Source organism: Notothenia coriiceps, unplaced genomic scaffold (genome assembly GCF_000735185.1).
Source record: "Notothenia coriiceps isolate Sejong01 unplaced genomic scaffold, NC01 NC01_scaffold00031461, whole genome shotgun sequence".
Classification (NCBI taxonomy): Eukaryota; Metazoa; Chordata; class Actinopteri; order Perciformes; family Nototheniidae; genus Notothenia; species Notothenia coriiceps.
The window spans coordinates 28,101-42,333 of record NW_011364162.1 but is presented as its reverse complement, the minus strand read 5'-3'; the positions used below and the strand labels follow the sequence as shown (position 1 = coordinate 42,333).

The 14,233-nt window shown below is 40.1% G+C and overlaps 1 protein-coding gene across 1 annotated transcript; it reads right to left on the bottom strand.

Annotated features, from left to right (window-relative positions):
- Positions 1-3,832: 3,832 nt before the first annotated feature.
- Positions 3,833-9,537, bottom strand: LOC104959963 (lumican). The gene is made up of 5 exons (XM_010787873.1): positions 9,435-9,537; positions 8,012-8,338; positions 7,520-7,844; positions 6,994-7,311; positions 3,833-5,769 (listed from the first exon to the last, which is right to left on the bottom strand). Exons 2-5 carry the CDS (start codon positions 8,315-8,317, stop codon positions 5,618-5,620), a joined length of 1,101 nt encoding a protein of 366 aa, XP_010786175.1. The 5' UTR covers positions 8,318-8,338; positions 9,435-9,537; the 3' UTR covers positions 3,833-5,617.
- Between the last annotated feature and the right edge of the window lie 4,696 nt (positions 9,538-14,233).

The window sequence follows — 14,233 nt, the reverse complement described above, 5'->3', positions numbered from 1 at the left end:
CAAACTAGTCTAGTAGATTATTTGCGCAGCGGTAAACGTAATAATGCCCAATGAGAATTTTGAATCTCAACAAAAGGCGCTGGTGTCTGAAAACTATATTTACAGGAAATAAACGTATCAGGGCTGCTGTGTTTCCAACGCATATCATTCTTTTGAGGGGCCTAAGGCCAGAATGAAGGTTATATGGAACATAAGTCCATAGGTCTTTGTTTTTCACTGCATATTACATAAAAAGGGAACACTGAAGACGTTTACCCAGATGGAGTCTCTTAGATGAAAATAGAAGCGTAGGTTTACCATGCCCATATGCTTCATGGTATGATGGATGGTAGTGGTGAGGTACAGCTGTGTGTGTGTGTGTGTGTGTGTGTGTGTGTGTGTGTGTGTGTGTGTGTGTGTGTGTGTGTGTGTGTGTGTGTGTGTGTGTGTGTGTGTGTGTGTGTGTGTGTGTGTGTGTGTCCATATTGTTTTGGGTCTGCTGCATGTGTATCAGCTGCTAGTGTATCACATATGAGGCTCTGTGTTGGTACTCGGTTAATGTATGATAGACACTCCACAAGCATACAAACTCTCCTCTCACATGCAACACACATTGTTCAAACACACAACATTCAGTGTGGACCCGAAACTCAGCATCTCTCACCTATATAAATCTGACGAAACCACCAACACTTCAAACCCTACCACTCATTGTTTGGACAGCAAGCTACTAAAAGTGTTATCTGGTTTAAGAAAAAAGACACTACTCTGAGTTAAGTCGCATGATCAGCTGAGAAAATCTCCCAGTTGTTCACAGTGCAGGGACTGTTGGGAAACCCCTGGGGAATGGTGTTGCAAACTTTTCAGCAAATGACAAATGCTGCAGGAATGATAAAAAACAAACCAAATCCTCTGTATCTCTTTAATGCTAGGTCCCAACATGTTGTAAAAACAAACAAAACACTGGAAGATAGAGCAAAGGCTAGATTTGGCATTTGTACCAAAAACATGTTTATTGTTAATTTCCATGGCTAAAGCTAATAGTCTCAAGAACATAAGATTTAGTGAAGATTATGTGTTTCCTGCTGTTTTTCTGAGGCTTATAACTGCGAGTCTGTGGTTCTCCTTATTTAGTGAACTGTCTTCAACAACGAAAGCTGTCATGAGTCAAAGAACGCGAGCCTTCTGTCTTTTGCAACAAAGCATTTTTACCACATTGTATAGAGGTAGAGGAAATACTAGACAGCAGAATCAGCATCTGTGTGTGTGTGTGTGTGTGTGTGTGTGTGTGTGTGTGTGTGTGTGTGTGTGTGTGTGTGTGTGTGTGTGTGTGTGTGTGTGTGTGTTTAATGAGAGAGCTGGAGGACTTGCTTGTAAACAGGCCTTTAAATGAAACTAACAGCTTCCTCAATCATCTAGCCAAAACCACATGTACCAAGTCTGGCATTGGGGATGATTTCTCCGCCAAACAACAAACAGCTGGGAGGTCCCATAGCTGTACGTTATTCCCCCAGTTAGTCAATAAGCCTGTGTAAAGGTTGATGTTATGGGTAATTTGTTGAACACATTTAAAGATGTTGATTTTATAAAACATTCAGGGCATTGAGGCATCATGTATTTGAATTCTCAAAACTAAAAAACAGCACACTATTTCAATAACTAGGCGACAAAACCAGGCAATAATTATATTTTGCTAGCATTTCAATATCAATGTGGCAACATATTAGCTCTTCTGGCCAACATTCGCCGTCTTTAGCACAAAATGGTAGATTTTTGATAACATTAGTGGGCCGATGTAAAAAAAGTGAAACATAAAAACTATCTCTGGAAACAAATCTAAACAGACCATTCACAGGCCTTCAATCATTTATATTTGTGTCCACTTAGGGCAGACCGACAAGCAGTGAATACAACATTGTTGTATTATCCCACACATTTCATGAAACAATCTGAAAACTGTTAACTATTTACAGATTTAGCAGACACTGGAAAACATTCATTAGCAGTCCTGTTTCTGTCCGCCTGATGAGAAGACTCGATATTCAACTTCTTTTAGCTCTGTTTTCATCTCCACCAACTCATGAAGCAAAGAGGGGAACTGCAGCGTCAGTTCATATCTGTCTGTGGGTTCATCACAACAACATATTATCTCCTCAATTGTGAATATAACAAAAGTATTGGTTAGTTGAGTTTTATTTACAAAGTAAACATACATGTCAGCAATTTCTCCCCTAACCAAGGCCTCATTGGTTTTTTTTCTGGGAAAAAAACAAGTTGAGAAGCAATTTTAGAATTATGACCAAAGCTAAAAACAGATCATACACAGCTGTGGATACAATTACAGTGAGAGAGAGTTTGTGCTGATTGGACCAGTTCATATCTTACCTGTGTGTTGTGCTACTGAAGAGTCAGAGGGATGGGAAATGTGATTGGTCCTGAGCTTCTCTATGTTGCTTCATTGCAGATTGTTTTGACTTATGGTTTCCAAAGCAGACTTTAGTTCAGAGGAGAGGAATGGCAGTAGCTTTAATGATTTCACCAGTCAGGGTTTTGTTCAGTTTTTTTAATGCATTGGCAAGTTCCTTGACTATGATGCTTTTTTAGGAATATCTTCAAAAAATAACATAAATTATTGTCTCTTTTACTGTCCAAGTTTTATGAAATAGTAATCATATCATCCTGGAGTTTGAAACCACATTATAATGATTCCACCACAAAAAACTAATTAGAGATGAGAATTTGTTGGGAGACACTAATGGAGGTTAACTGATACAGCATGCGTACTGCCACATATTTCAAATGTTATGTGGTTTGGTTTCAAATAGAGGTTTTGTTGATGCTGATTATTCTTTGGTAAATATCGGATCTCCTGGCTCTATGGATATGAAAAGTAGGAAAGCAGTCTATCTCTGGTTTAAGTGTGCAAGTAAAACTGATTTCAGGCAGTGTGTATTCACACCAAATCAGCTTTTGGGGCGATTAACACATGGTTGTACGGTGGTGTGGGAATGGTAGTTAAATGTTAGTTAACTGCAATAAACTGCATGAAAATGTTGCTATTTATGAGATAGAAGTTGTACACCTGGGTGCTCTCTTTGAGAAAACAGCCCCCCCGACCAAAGAACATGGCATATGCAATACAGGAACAACTTTACTAACTAGTCATTTTTATACTTGGGTAGCGTGATCAGTCATGTTCTGCAGGCCTTTGACACCCTGTAAAAATATGACATATTTCGATTTGGGGCTCACTTCAGTATCGGCGAAGAAATTCAGAGCTGTGGAGAAAATGTTTTCTTGTTAAGTTTGCTGCAAAATGCTACGTTTTCGAGACTGTCCTGCAACGGGGGATAGCTATAGCCAAGCAAGCAGTTTACTAATTTAAATTCCAGCTTCATATTTGAAGATATCAAAGTCGTCACTCTCCTTACACTTTTCAAATGAGCATATTCTCAAAATGTCAAACCATTGTGGTGTTTTGAAGTTTATGGGCTTACTATTACTTGTATTGCCTCTCAGCAGCAACACGGAACAAGTGATCTTTTCATCATGACTACATGTACCCAACAGACTGCCGGCTGGTCGTCATTGGAACAAGCTTACAGAGACTTTTATGGTTAATACTCATCCCTCAAAAGAACCATGGTATTAACTCTGTGGGTCCAGACATAGCAGAAGTCTTAGACCATCAAACACACTTACAGGCTTTACAAGACATGGTGTCACCTGGAAAATATGGGAGTTATTGCACACTGCGCACACACTGCACGCACCCACACACACACACACACACACACACACACACACACACACACACACACACACACACACACACACACACACACACACCAACAATAAGTATTTTCCTAGTTATTAGTAAGTTGAGTGCCTGCACTGCAAGTATTGTCCTTTTGTGTGTCTTTATAGTCAGTTTTAGAACGTTTCAAATGATTTCACTCTCGTAAGCTGATACACATTTGTATTCAGTTTGATTATTTTATCTAAGACTAAGATTACTATGTTAAACAAAGTTGTCAGGCCACTAGAAATGAATTCAAAATTAGTGCATAAAATCACACATTACTCTTTTTCAATGGCACACAAGATACAAATATTTGTTGACACATTGACGATTAGCTTCAGGCATACATTATACAAGTTAACCCAAAAGTGATGGCAACCATCTAAACTGAATTAAAACCATAATAGTTTAAATTGAATAAATACAATGGGAATCATTGCATCAATGTGAAGTTAATTATTGCTGCAGCAAACACACGAAAATGTACATTATGTTTGTTGTGCAAACCAATTTTACATTTTTGGATAGTGGAAATAAGCTTTCAAATCAAAGTTGAATTCAACCCTTTCATGCATGAATTATGAAAGCCTCACTCAGGATTTTTTTACCAAGTGTTTTTATTGCTCTTGGGGCATGAACAACACGATTTTAACTTTAGTTTATTTTAATCTAGTTTTTTCAAATTTAGAAAATAAATGTTATATGTCCACTCAGGTGGACAGTATGCATTAAAGTCTAAACTGAAAACTTGTAAATTTGGAAAAAATGATAAATAAAGATGTGCAAACTTAAAATTACATTATAATAACTTAAGTATATATATTTAAGGCCCCAAAAGATATTGCAAATGAAGTATTTTCAAGAAGAACAGTAACAGTATGAAGTTTAGTTGAAATATATAGCCAGTGATGCATGATGTCCGCTTTAGTGGACAGGCGAATAGTCATGATTTCCTGCAAACATAAAATCAATACTTTGACAATTTATGAATTATATGATTCCTTCGTTGTTACTTGATTTCACCAAATGTTTTATACCTGCAGGGATCGCTTGCCATGAAAGGATTGGCAGGACATCGGCAGGTGACTTGGTCCATCTGGCTTTCTGTCGTTCATCTTGGTTTTAAGAGACATTTATCATGCACTTGCCCTGACTTTCCACTGAGTGGCAGTGTATGGGATGAGGCAATAGGGTCCTATGTGGCTGATGGAGCAACTATGCCATAAAAACCCCTGCATATACAGGAAAACACCTAATGAAAAGCTGTCCACTGTATATTTGCAAAAATAGGTTTTGAAAGATTTTTGAAAGTATGGGTGTGGCTGTTTAACACTCTCTAGCTAACTGAGTCAGATTGTCTTGTGGGACAGCTACTGCATATTGACATTCATACATGTTTCCCTTTCTCCTCACACAGTAACACAGCTCAGTTTAACCACGGCATATTATTCCGCACAGTAAGAAACTAGAGAGTTTGTCACAGTTCCTATTTGGTAATAACACACAGATGTTCGAGCCTGCAGTGCTGAAACAAAACTATAATATGTAATGGGAGAGAGAGAGAAACCCATGGGAATGTTCTTGTGGCATTGGTAATGTTTTGATCATGACATTTGGCAGTATCATAAAATAACACTGGTTTATACAAGTCCAGGCTTTGGCATCGTTGGAAAGTTTTCCCTTCAGTGCCTGGGTGTGTATACATCTTGAAGACACAATTTTTCTCTGGTTTAGCTGTAAGCCTTAGTTGATCAAAAAGATGAGTCACATTTCTTTATAGATGAATTCGGCCAATTTCATACAGTAACTCATTCGGTTGCATGTTGAGAAGGTGGATCAAATGTAAATACTTTCAAGCACTCGCAGGCAGAAAACCCAGTCGGATGGCAGCTGATGGTGGGACATTTTGTTTCCATCCAATCGTAGGACCTTTATCCTGGAGTAGGAAAGAGGTCCCACCTCTCTGCAGAAACTGGTCACGTTGAACTCTGTTGTGAACAGAAAAAAAGACAGGAATTTTCCAACATATACAGAACATATGGTATTATTAGAGACTCATTATTCACCAAAGTGAGAGCTAAATGCTTGTCAAAGCTCTGCACATAGTAAATCAGTCAAGCGAGCTATGATTTGACATCATATAGATGTGTTCATATAAATATACAGATAAAGCACTTCCTGTGAAGATTGCCTTATCATATAAGGTTTATCAGTCTGCTTTTCATAGAGTCTTCATTTCCTGAGAGTCTAGCAGGTGCCACAGTGAAAACGGAGGATGAGGAAACCACAGCGCCTTCTTCTGCTTTCTCGCTTCATTTCAGTTGTAGGGCCTCCCTCGGGGCTCAGGCTGTAAGCTTTGGCAGACAAGAAACTCGGTAGCTGTCTCGCTGCTAGCTAGACGGTGAGGTGAGTTTTTGTGAAAGTGTTTCACCATCTGAATGTCCCATTATTACACGGCCCTGGCTGTCTGAAGCTTGACAGGTCCAGAACACTTTCACTTCCCGCACGCCAAGTCATTGCTTCAGGATAGTCTTGTAGGGCAATGTGGCTAAAAGACTGCCGCAATGTTATTAGAGTCCTATGGCCAAAAAAAAGCCATTGATGGGGAGCAGACAGAGAGAGAGAGAGAGAGATAGAGAGAGAGAGGTGGGGGAGGACAGAGGATACGATGAAGAGGGGAACAGCATGTGCTTCTGGCTCGTCTGGCACTCTTCCCTCTGAATCCATCGCAGATGTTTTCATACCACTCTGCTCTCTTCTTCGCTAACCTACTTTCCCCCCATATAACCACCCAATATTCCCTCCACCCTCTTCTTGCTTTTTCTCTTACAATGTCTCATAGTTCCCTCCCTTGTTTTTATTCTCTCCCTTCTTCCATCTCCGACTCTCCTCAGGCCAACACCAGCCCCTCTTGTTTGAATGCTGTGATGAGGCCCGGCTGTCTTGAGGTGCTGCGACTGTGCGGGTCATGTTTTCCACATTTTTCCTTCTCCCTCACAGCATGGTTTGGGTGTTTCACCTCAACAGGTGGTCAGCCACATAACTCAGTTATACTTTACTTCACTGTCCCAAGATGTGAGTGCTTTTTCGAATTGTAAAAGGTAGGAATGTGTTTACACCTGTGGGAAATTAGAGTTTCACAGACATGAAGTCAGTGACTCTGTTACAATAACAGTTTGAAAGGTGATTGCATTTGTATGTGTGCACCTCACCTTGTATTTCATTGGCCTCCAGGTAGAGGTACCTCAGGGTGGTCGGGACTGTGGGAACTGTTTTTAGTTTGTTGTAAGAGAGGTCCAGTTCCACCAAGCTGGAGAAATTGAAGACCTTCTGGTCGATGACGCCGCTACGCAGACTACAGTTACTCAGACGAAGGTACTTAAGGTTGAAAAATCCCACAAAACTGTCTTCATTCAGCGCAGAGAGCGTGTTATTGGATAGATAGAGCTGCTCGACAGAAGGAGATAGATGTCTGGGGACAGCGGAGAATAAATTACTACTGAGGTCCAGCAGGTTCAGACTGACCAGACCTGTATGAAGAGGGGAAAAACATATAAGCACACAAAGATTACTAATGACTCATTTGAATGAAAGAGAGAAGAAATGTAGGCAAATTATAATCGCCAATATTATTAAGTGTTACATTTCATGGTTTGATTCCATTTAATGTTTGTCTACTGTTTTCCTTGCCAAACCTCTCTTCTTTTCTGCATGCATAAAGGAAGGAAGCTACCTTACCTTTAAAGTCTCCCTCTGTGATGGTTCGCAGTTTGTTTCCCTGCAGCAGCAGCAGTGTCAGGTTGTGCAGGTTCTTTAAAGCTCCAGGACTGATGCTGCTGATTTGGTTGTGGGCCAGTCGCAGCTGCTTGAGTCCAGCTGGTAGAGCGCTGGGCACTGATCTCAGGTGGTTGTGGTTGGCAAAAAGGTAACACAGCTTGGTCTGGTTCTGCAGCCCGATCTGGCCCAGCGTGTCGCTCTGCAGCTGGTTTTGATCCAGGATGAGCCAGCGTAGATCAGTAACGTTGGCCAGAAAAGAGGAGGACAGGGACGAGATGTTGTTACCCTGAAAAGAACAAAAAAGACTTTGATGTAACGCAGTTAAAATAAAATGTTTACAGTAAAGTGCAGTGTTGGTCAGCCGCTGTGGGAAGTGTACAATGTGAACAGGAAATGAAAAACCCCGGAGGGTTAGTTGTAGTAGGGACAACACAAGCCCACTGTTTGTTTTACCTGTAGAAACAAGTATTGAGTCCTGTCCGGCAGGTGGTCAGGGGTGTCTGCCAGGCCTCTGTGGTCGCAGTAGAGCGCAGTGGGCCACTGGAGGGGGCAGTCACACTGCTGAGGGCAGGACTGGGGGTTGTTGGCTCTCAGCCAGGCTGAGTCCAGCCGTCCCTGCAGGCTTATCACACTTGGCTCCCCTAGCAGGCGATTAATCCAGAGAGGAACACCTCCATAGTCCATGTGAACTTCAATAGTGGCTGAGGCAATGTTAAAAACACACAGTAGCACCAACATGGCAGAGCACAGGAGAGCCATGGAAACGTCAGATATTAAAACCTGCAAATAAACATACACAAAACGTTTCTTTAAAACATAAACACAGTGGGCTCCATGTCAAGGAAAGTCTATTAACCCTGGGGTTTTGGAGCTTGACCAATACTTCCTCTGCAGCATCAGTTTTGACCTTTCATTTTTACACATGGTGGTCGAGTCGCTTTTTTAGTTTTTTCCGGTTGCTTGCTGAGTGAGATGACCCGGAAGTATTTAAGTGCCAGCCATGATAAGAGCTGTTGAATGCTCCCCTCTAATCTCCTTTAATATGCAGGACCCTTTGCTAAAATAGGAGAACATACTGTCCTACAATTGGACTGCCAATACCATTCTTATGAATTTTCATTTACACCCCATTTCATTTTACATCTAAATTGGAACAGAGATATCACAGAGGATACATCCAAATAACCCAAAAAAAATATTTGACTCACAATGTCCTTTAATCTGTCTTTTGCAAGTGCCCCAACTCGGGTTGAAGTACTACATTGGTTAGTTGTGCCTTTATGAAATTATGCAAACTGTAAGCTTTTGTAGTTAAGATGAACTAATATTTCAGTGTGAGCCCATAAAACATATTTTCACAGAAGCCCCTCTTCACCATGTTTTATAGACTTAGAATGAAATGAAAAAGAATTACATTGTACTGTTCGATGTGAAGCACAAATGGAGATGACTGCTTTTGCACACAGAATTCAAACTGCTGCATATGAGAAGGAAGAAGAATAGAATTGGTTCCACTGCATGCACAGCTGTAGATGATTACGGTAATAGCCACAAAGTTGACAGCCACAGAAGCACACACTCACACACACAGACTCTCAGTTACTGTATGACATAGCAGCTAGTGAAACCTTTTTGCATCATCAAAACGTTTGACTTTATCAGCATGTTTGCAATGTTCCACTTTACCTTTCTTACCTTCAGCAGTCTTTACAGTACATACTAAAACGGTTTCCCAGAGATAAACACGGTTATGCAATCATACCTCATCAAGCCAGCGTTAAGTAAACAGACACACAAGGTGGATTAGATCATTTCCAGTTCTGCCTGCCTTACAGTAGAGAGGAAATGGAGTGACCAATAACAGACTAACACTTACCTGTTTGACCAGGAGCCACTGAACGGAGACAAGCCCACGAGAGCCCACGAGAGCTGCAGGAAAATATGTGTGTGTGTTAATGCGTCGGCTTGTGTGTGTGTGAAGTTACTGGCAGTGTTTACCCACTGTCGGATACATTCCTCTTCTTCAAACGCTGCCCATAACCCTAACCCTCCTCCATGATATCCCCCTGCCTTCTACCAGTCCTTTGTAAAGCTAAACCTGCAACATTTGGTGGCAATGTGTTTGCTTGTACCCTGAAAATAAATTACATACAAAGAAGAAGGAAAAGAAGAAAAAATATGACCTGATAATTGCAAGTTGGATTGTATTCAGATGGTAAATATGAGAACATTTTGATCAGCATTCAAGTATATCTCCCTAAGTGTGTGTGTGGGTGTGTGTGTGTGTGTGTGTGTGTGTGTGTGTGTGTGTGTGTGTGTGTGTGTGTGTGTGTGAGTGTGTGTGTGAGAGATTGGGTCTACAGTATGTGTTCTGCTTGGAGGAATTCAAACCTCTAAGTACCTGGGGAGCCAAGGAGACCATTTTGTGTGTGCGTGTGTGTGTGTGTGTGTATCTTTGTATTTGTGTGTGTGTGTGTGTGTGTGTGTGTGTGTGTGTGTGTGTGTGTGTGTGTGTGTGTGTGTGAGGAAGAAGAAACTCCTTCCAAGCATCCGAGCAGAGCAGAGGAGAGGAAAACGATTCCAGATTCCTTCCCCCAAAATATTAAGGGAGCACTGTGAGAAAAGAAGAACGGTGGATATTTCTGCATTGGAGCATGGAAAGGGCGCCCTCCGGAAAGAACACAGGGAACGACACCCACAATGGAGCTTCATTTATGACACGTATAATGATGCCTGTTTCTTTGGGGGTAAAAAAGAGGTTATGGAGCATTTTCTTTTAACCATAAACAGTGAACATAGCACATTTGTGACTGTAAATGCAGCTTCCACCCTCTCAGTTCGTGCCATGTGGTATAAACTTTAGGAATGTGTTGGCCATCAAGAGAAATATGTGTGTGTGTTTGGTTAAAGCAGTGCTTTGAGCTTTCTATTCAGATGCCATTTTAGACTTAGGTTTATTATTATCCTCAAACTTGTTTTTAATGTTGCAGCATTGATTAATATTATCGTTATGTGTGAACGACATGAAGATTTGCAGAGTGGTGAGTGGTGTGAATCTGTCGTGTAAAGTAGGCACTTGTAGTTCATGTCCCTCAAAATGATATTTAGTGTAAGCGTCTTTTTATACTTGTGGATTGTACAATACCAGGTTCTTTTTGTGGATTTCAGTTTGAACCATAGTGGTGGAGTGATAGACAATCCAACATTGCCATGCCACTTCCATGCTCCAAAACTAAGAGAAAATAAATAATATCATTTTAATTTCAACATTCAATCGTATACATTGTGTTACCACCCCTTGTTCTGCTGTTCATTGTTCAAGATTTCTTGTCAAGCTGTCTCAGGTTTTTTTGAATTTCTAACTGGTTGGGTGAAGGTTTCTGGAAACGAGGTGCACAGTGTGCCAGCAGCAGCTTTTGGCAGATCCTCACCAAGCTACACACCCTGCTCACTTTCTGTCTGGTGTTTGCATCAACAGGAGAGGGAAATGGAAAAGGCCTCCTCCCATCCCCTGCTGGCTCACAACCCTCTGCTCCAGAATAACACCGTTCACTGAAACATTAAAAGCCCGCACATGTTCAGCTTACTCACACATTGAGTCAGTGTTAACTTAGATGCATGCTTTTGCTTTATGAATATTGAAATGTTCCTCATAAAAACCTCTAGTTATTTTGAGCCATGGAAGGGACATTTAGGTAAAAAAAAGCTTGAAAAGCTTAAAGATCAGTTTAATTCTGGGTCTGCATAGAACCATGGAAACAAGCAAAACAATGGAGTACACATACCCGTGAGAGAGGTTCAAATAAATATTTAGATATGTCGTCAAATATAAAGATAAGACAAATGAGACAATAATTAGCTAGCTAGCACTGACTCCCCACCAGATCATGTTGTTGCTCCAGTGATGGGGTTTGTGCTGGCTGAATTAGATTTGCTTCATGCTCTAACTGAAGCTTCAAAGTTGTCTCCTAACAGCACCAACTGATGCACACGGATCACTGGATCTGTTATCCAGCTAATTTTGTCTAATTTCTGATGAAAAGTAAATGAATCAAAACCAGTGCCTGAACATGGTCACAGCTATGTGCACAGCTCCCATCCAGTGATGTGCCAACATCAACATCAGACTGTGCATAACTGCACTGTTTGTACAATGACTTTGACCTGCACTCGCATCTGCACACTTACAAGTAAATATATCCAACAACCAGAACCCAAAATATGCGTAAATCCTAACAGTTAATTAATAATTTTATTTTTTAATCATTTTTTTGTATTATTTGTTTTACCTTGTGTTAATCTGTAATGTCCTGTTTTTCACTCTCACTCTCTAGCTGCTTTTACTCCTGAATTCCCCCATGGGATCAATAAAGGGCCATATTATCTTATCTTATCTTAAAACATTTTAAATTCATTATTCAAGTCAAAATAACAACATATCTTCCGTTTTAAGTCAATACAGATGTTATGTAAAAAGAAGATGTTATATTAACTGTCTGTGCTCTGATGCATTCAAAATTAATAACAGGAAATGTAATGAGTCAGCGTCTTTTCACGACAGTTACATTTCCCATCGCAGAAATTGCCCTCAGGTGGTTTCCTGTTTGAGAGCTGGCAGAAGCAACTTGTAAGATATTGTAAGGACACGCCTAAAACCGATCCCTGAAAACCACAAATACTGCATGGTGAAAATGTTTCATGTAAGTGCAATTCTTACCTTGTATGGCAATGTTTCTGTAAGCATTTTGAGAAGAACATATCTTTTAGATATTACAGAGGCAAGAAGACTACTCTATAGTAAACATGGATTTAAACAATACTATTGTAATATGTTTCAATGGTAAATCCCCTTTGCAAATGTTTTAGGATCAAATAAATGCATTCAACATGTGCACATTCAGGGTAACACTGAACATAAGCATAAATTAAGTTTATTTCAAAGAAAACTGACATGGTAGCATCAGTTACATGTTTAAAAATCCAGTCAAAAACCGCTGAGAAGCGGGCTGCAAAACACACTGTTCTAATATAAATCGCTGTTTCTTTATACATCATACAAAAACATAATGCGTTTGATTATGTTATCTTGTTATATCGTATTAAATGGTAGGCTTAAAAACTTGATTCTAATTGCTCAATTTGGACATTCAGATGTTTGCTGTTACTTGATAGCAAATTTCTGCTATTGAACCGTTGTTAAAGGAAGGGCAATTCAAACGTGTGAACTTGACGTTGAGTTCTTATATGAAGTTGTTGCCACTGCACAGTTCAGCTGTTCGTAAACAGTAGAATTGCCTATTTTTTCTCAAAGGAAGCAATATGATAATTTTCTTTTCATTAATGATGGATCGTTGCACATTATCCCTTATCACTTGTAAGGATTTCTCATGGGCATAAAGGTTGCCATGTTTGTTTGTTGTGTTAGTGATTTATTTGTGTTTTAAGTCAAAAATAAGATAATACCACAAATAGTTGCCTGGCTGTTACTGACTAATATTAAAGAAATACAGATGCTTACACTGGTAAGTGTAAGCATCAGGATCATTACTTAATGATTTGTCTTAATTTGTCCCTGTATTACAGTTCCTGTATTGGATACTAGATGGCACTGTTTTCTCTATAATCAACAGCGTATACAACTTCTTTTGTGCACAACTTTGTTGATCAATTAAAACTTCACATTGACACCAGTATGTATATTCTTTTTAGGCATGGGATGTATAAATTCAATTTAATAACTTTTAACAGAATAAAGAAGAAATCTAAGGCTAAACTCTACGCTACATATTTTCCTTTGTCTTTATGAATGATAAAGTGAAAGCAGTTTCACTTTAGGGTAAAAAGTGTAAGAACTGCTTTAAGTTGAAAGTGTTTTCATGGTAATGTTCACGCTGAGTTTCACTTCTACAGCAGATGGTCCCTGGCAGGAATTTGAAGTGGAGATGGTGCAGTTAACATCTCAGACCACCTGCTCACCAGGACACCTCCAAATCAGGCTCAGGATTACAATTTACCAACATACTCTACATAAAAATCCGCTTCTTTCATCCGCATGAACAAAGGACGAGAAGTTTGACACGGTGTAATCATTGACACGTGTGTGTGTGCGTGTGTGCGTGTGCGTGTGCGTGTGTGTGTGTGTGTGTGTGCATCTGCTTTATGTTGCATGGTTTATGCTTCCCCCTGTGCCCTGGGGTGCCTCGGTTTAAGTTGCCTCAACTAAACACGTTGTCCAGGGCTTCTAAAGCCGCATTTCTATAATTGCTATAATTATATTCTTTAATTCGTCTAGAGATTTTCAGTGAGAGCAGTCTATGTATGTCTTGTATGTAAATGCTTATACACAACCTTTTAGCTTAAAGCAAGGCTTAATAAAGGCCCAAGGATGTGGCATTGGTGTGTGTGTGTGTGTGTGTGTGTGTGTGTGTGTGTGTGTGTGTGTGTGTGTGTGTGTGTGTGTGTGTGTGTGTGTGTGTGTGTGTGTGTGTGTGTGTGTGTGTGTGTGTGTGTGTGTGTGTGTGTGTGTGTGTGTGTGTGTGTGTGTGTGCGCGCCTGTGTGTGCGGTATGTGCGTATGTGTGTGGGTGACACAATCTATAGTAAAGATGAACTTCCACAGATTGCATCATGAGCTGGTAATAATTTACAAGAAAGTACTTTTTATTACTTTTGATTC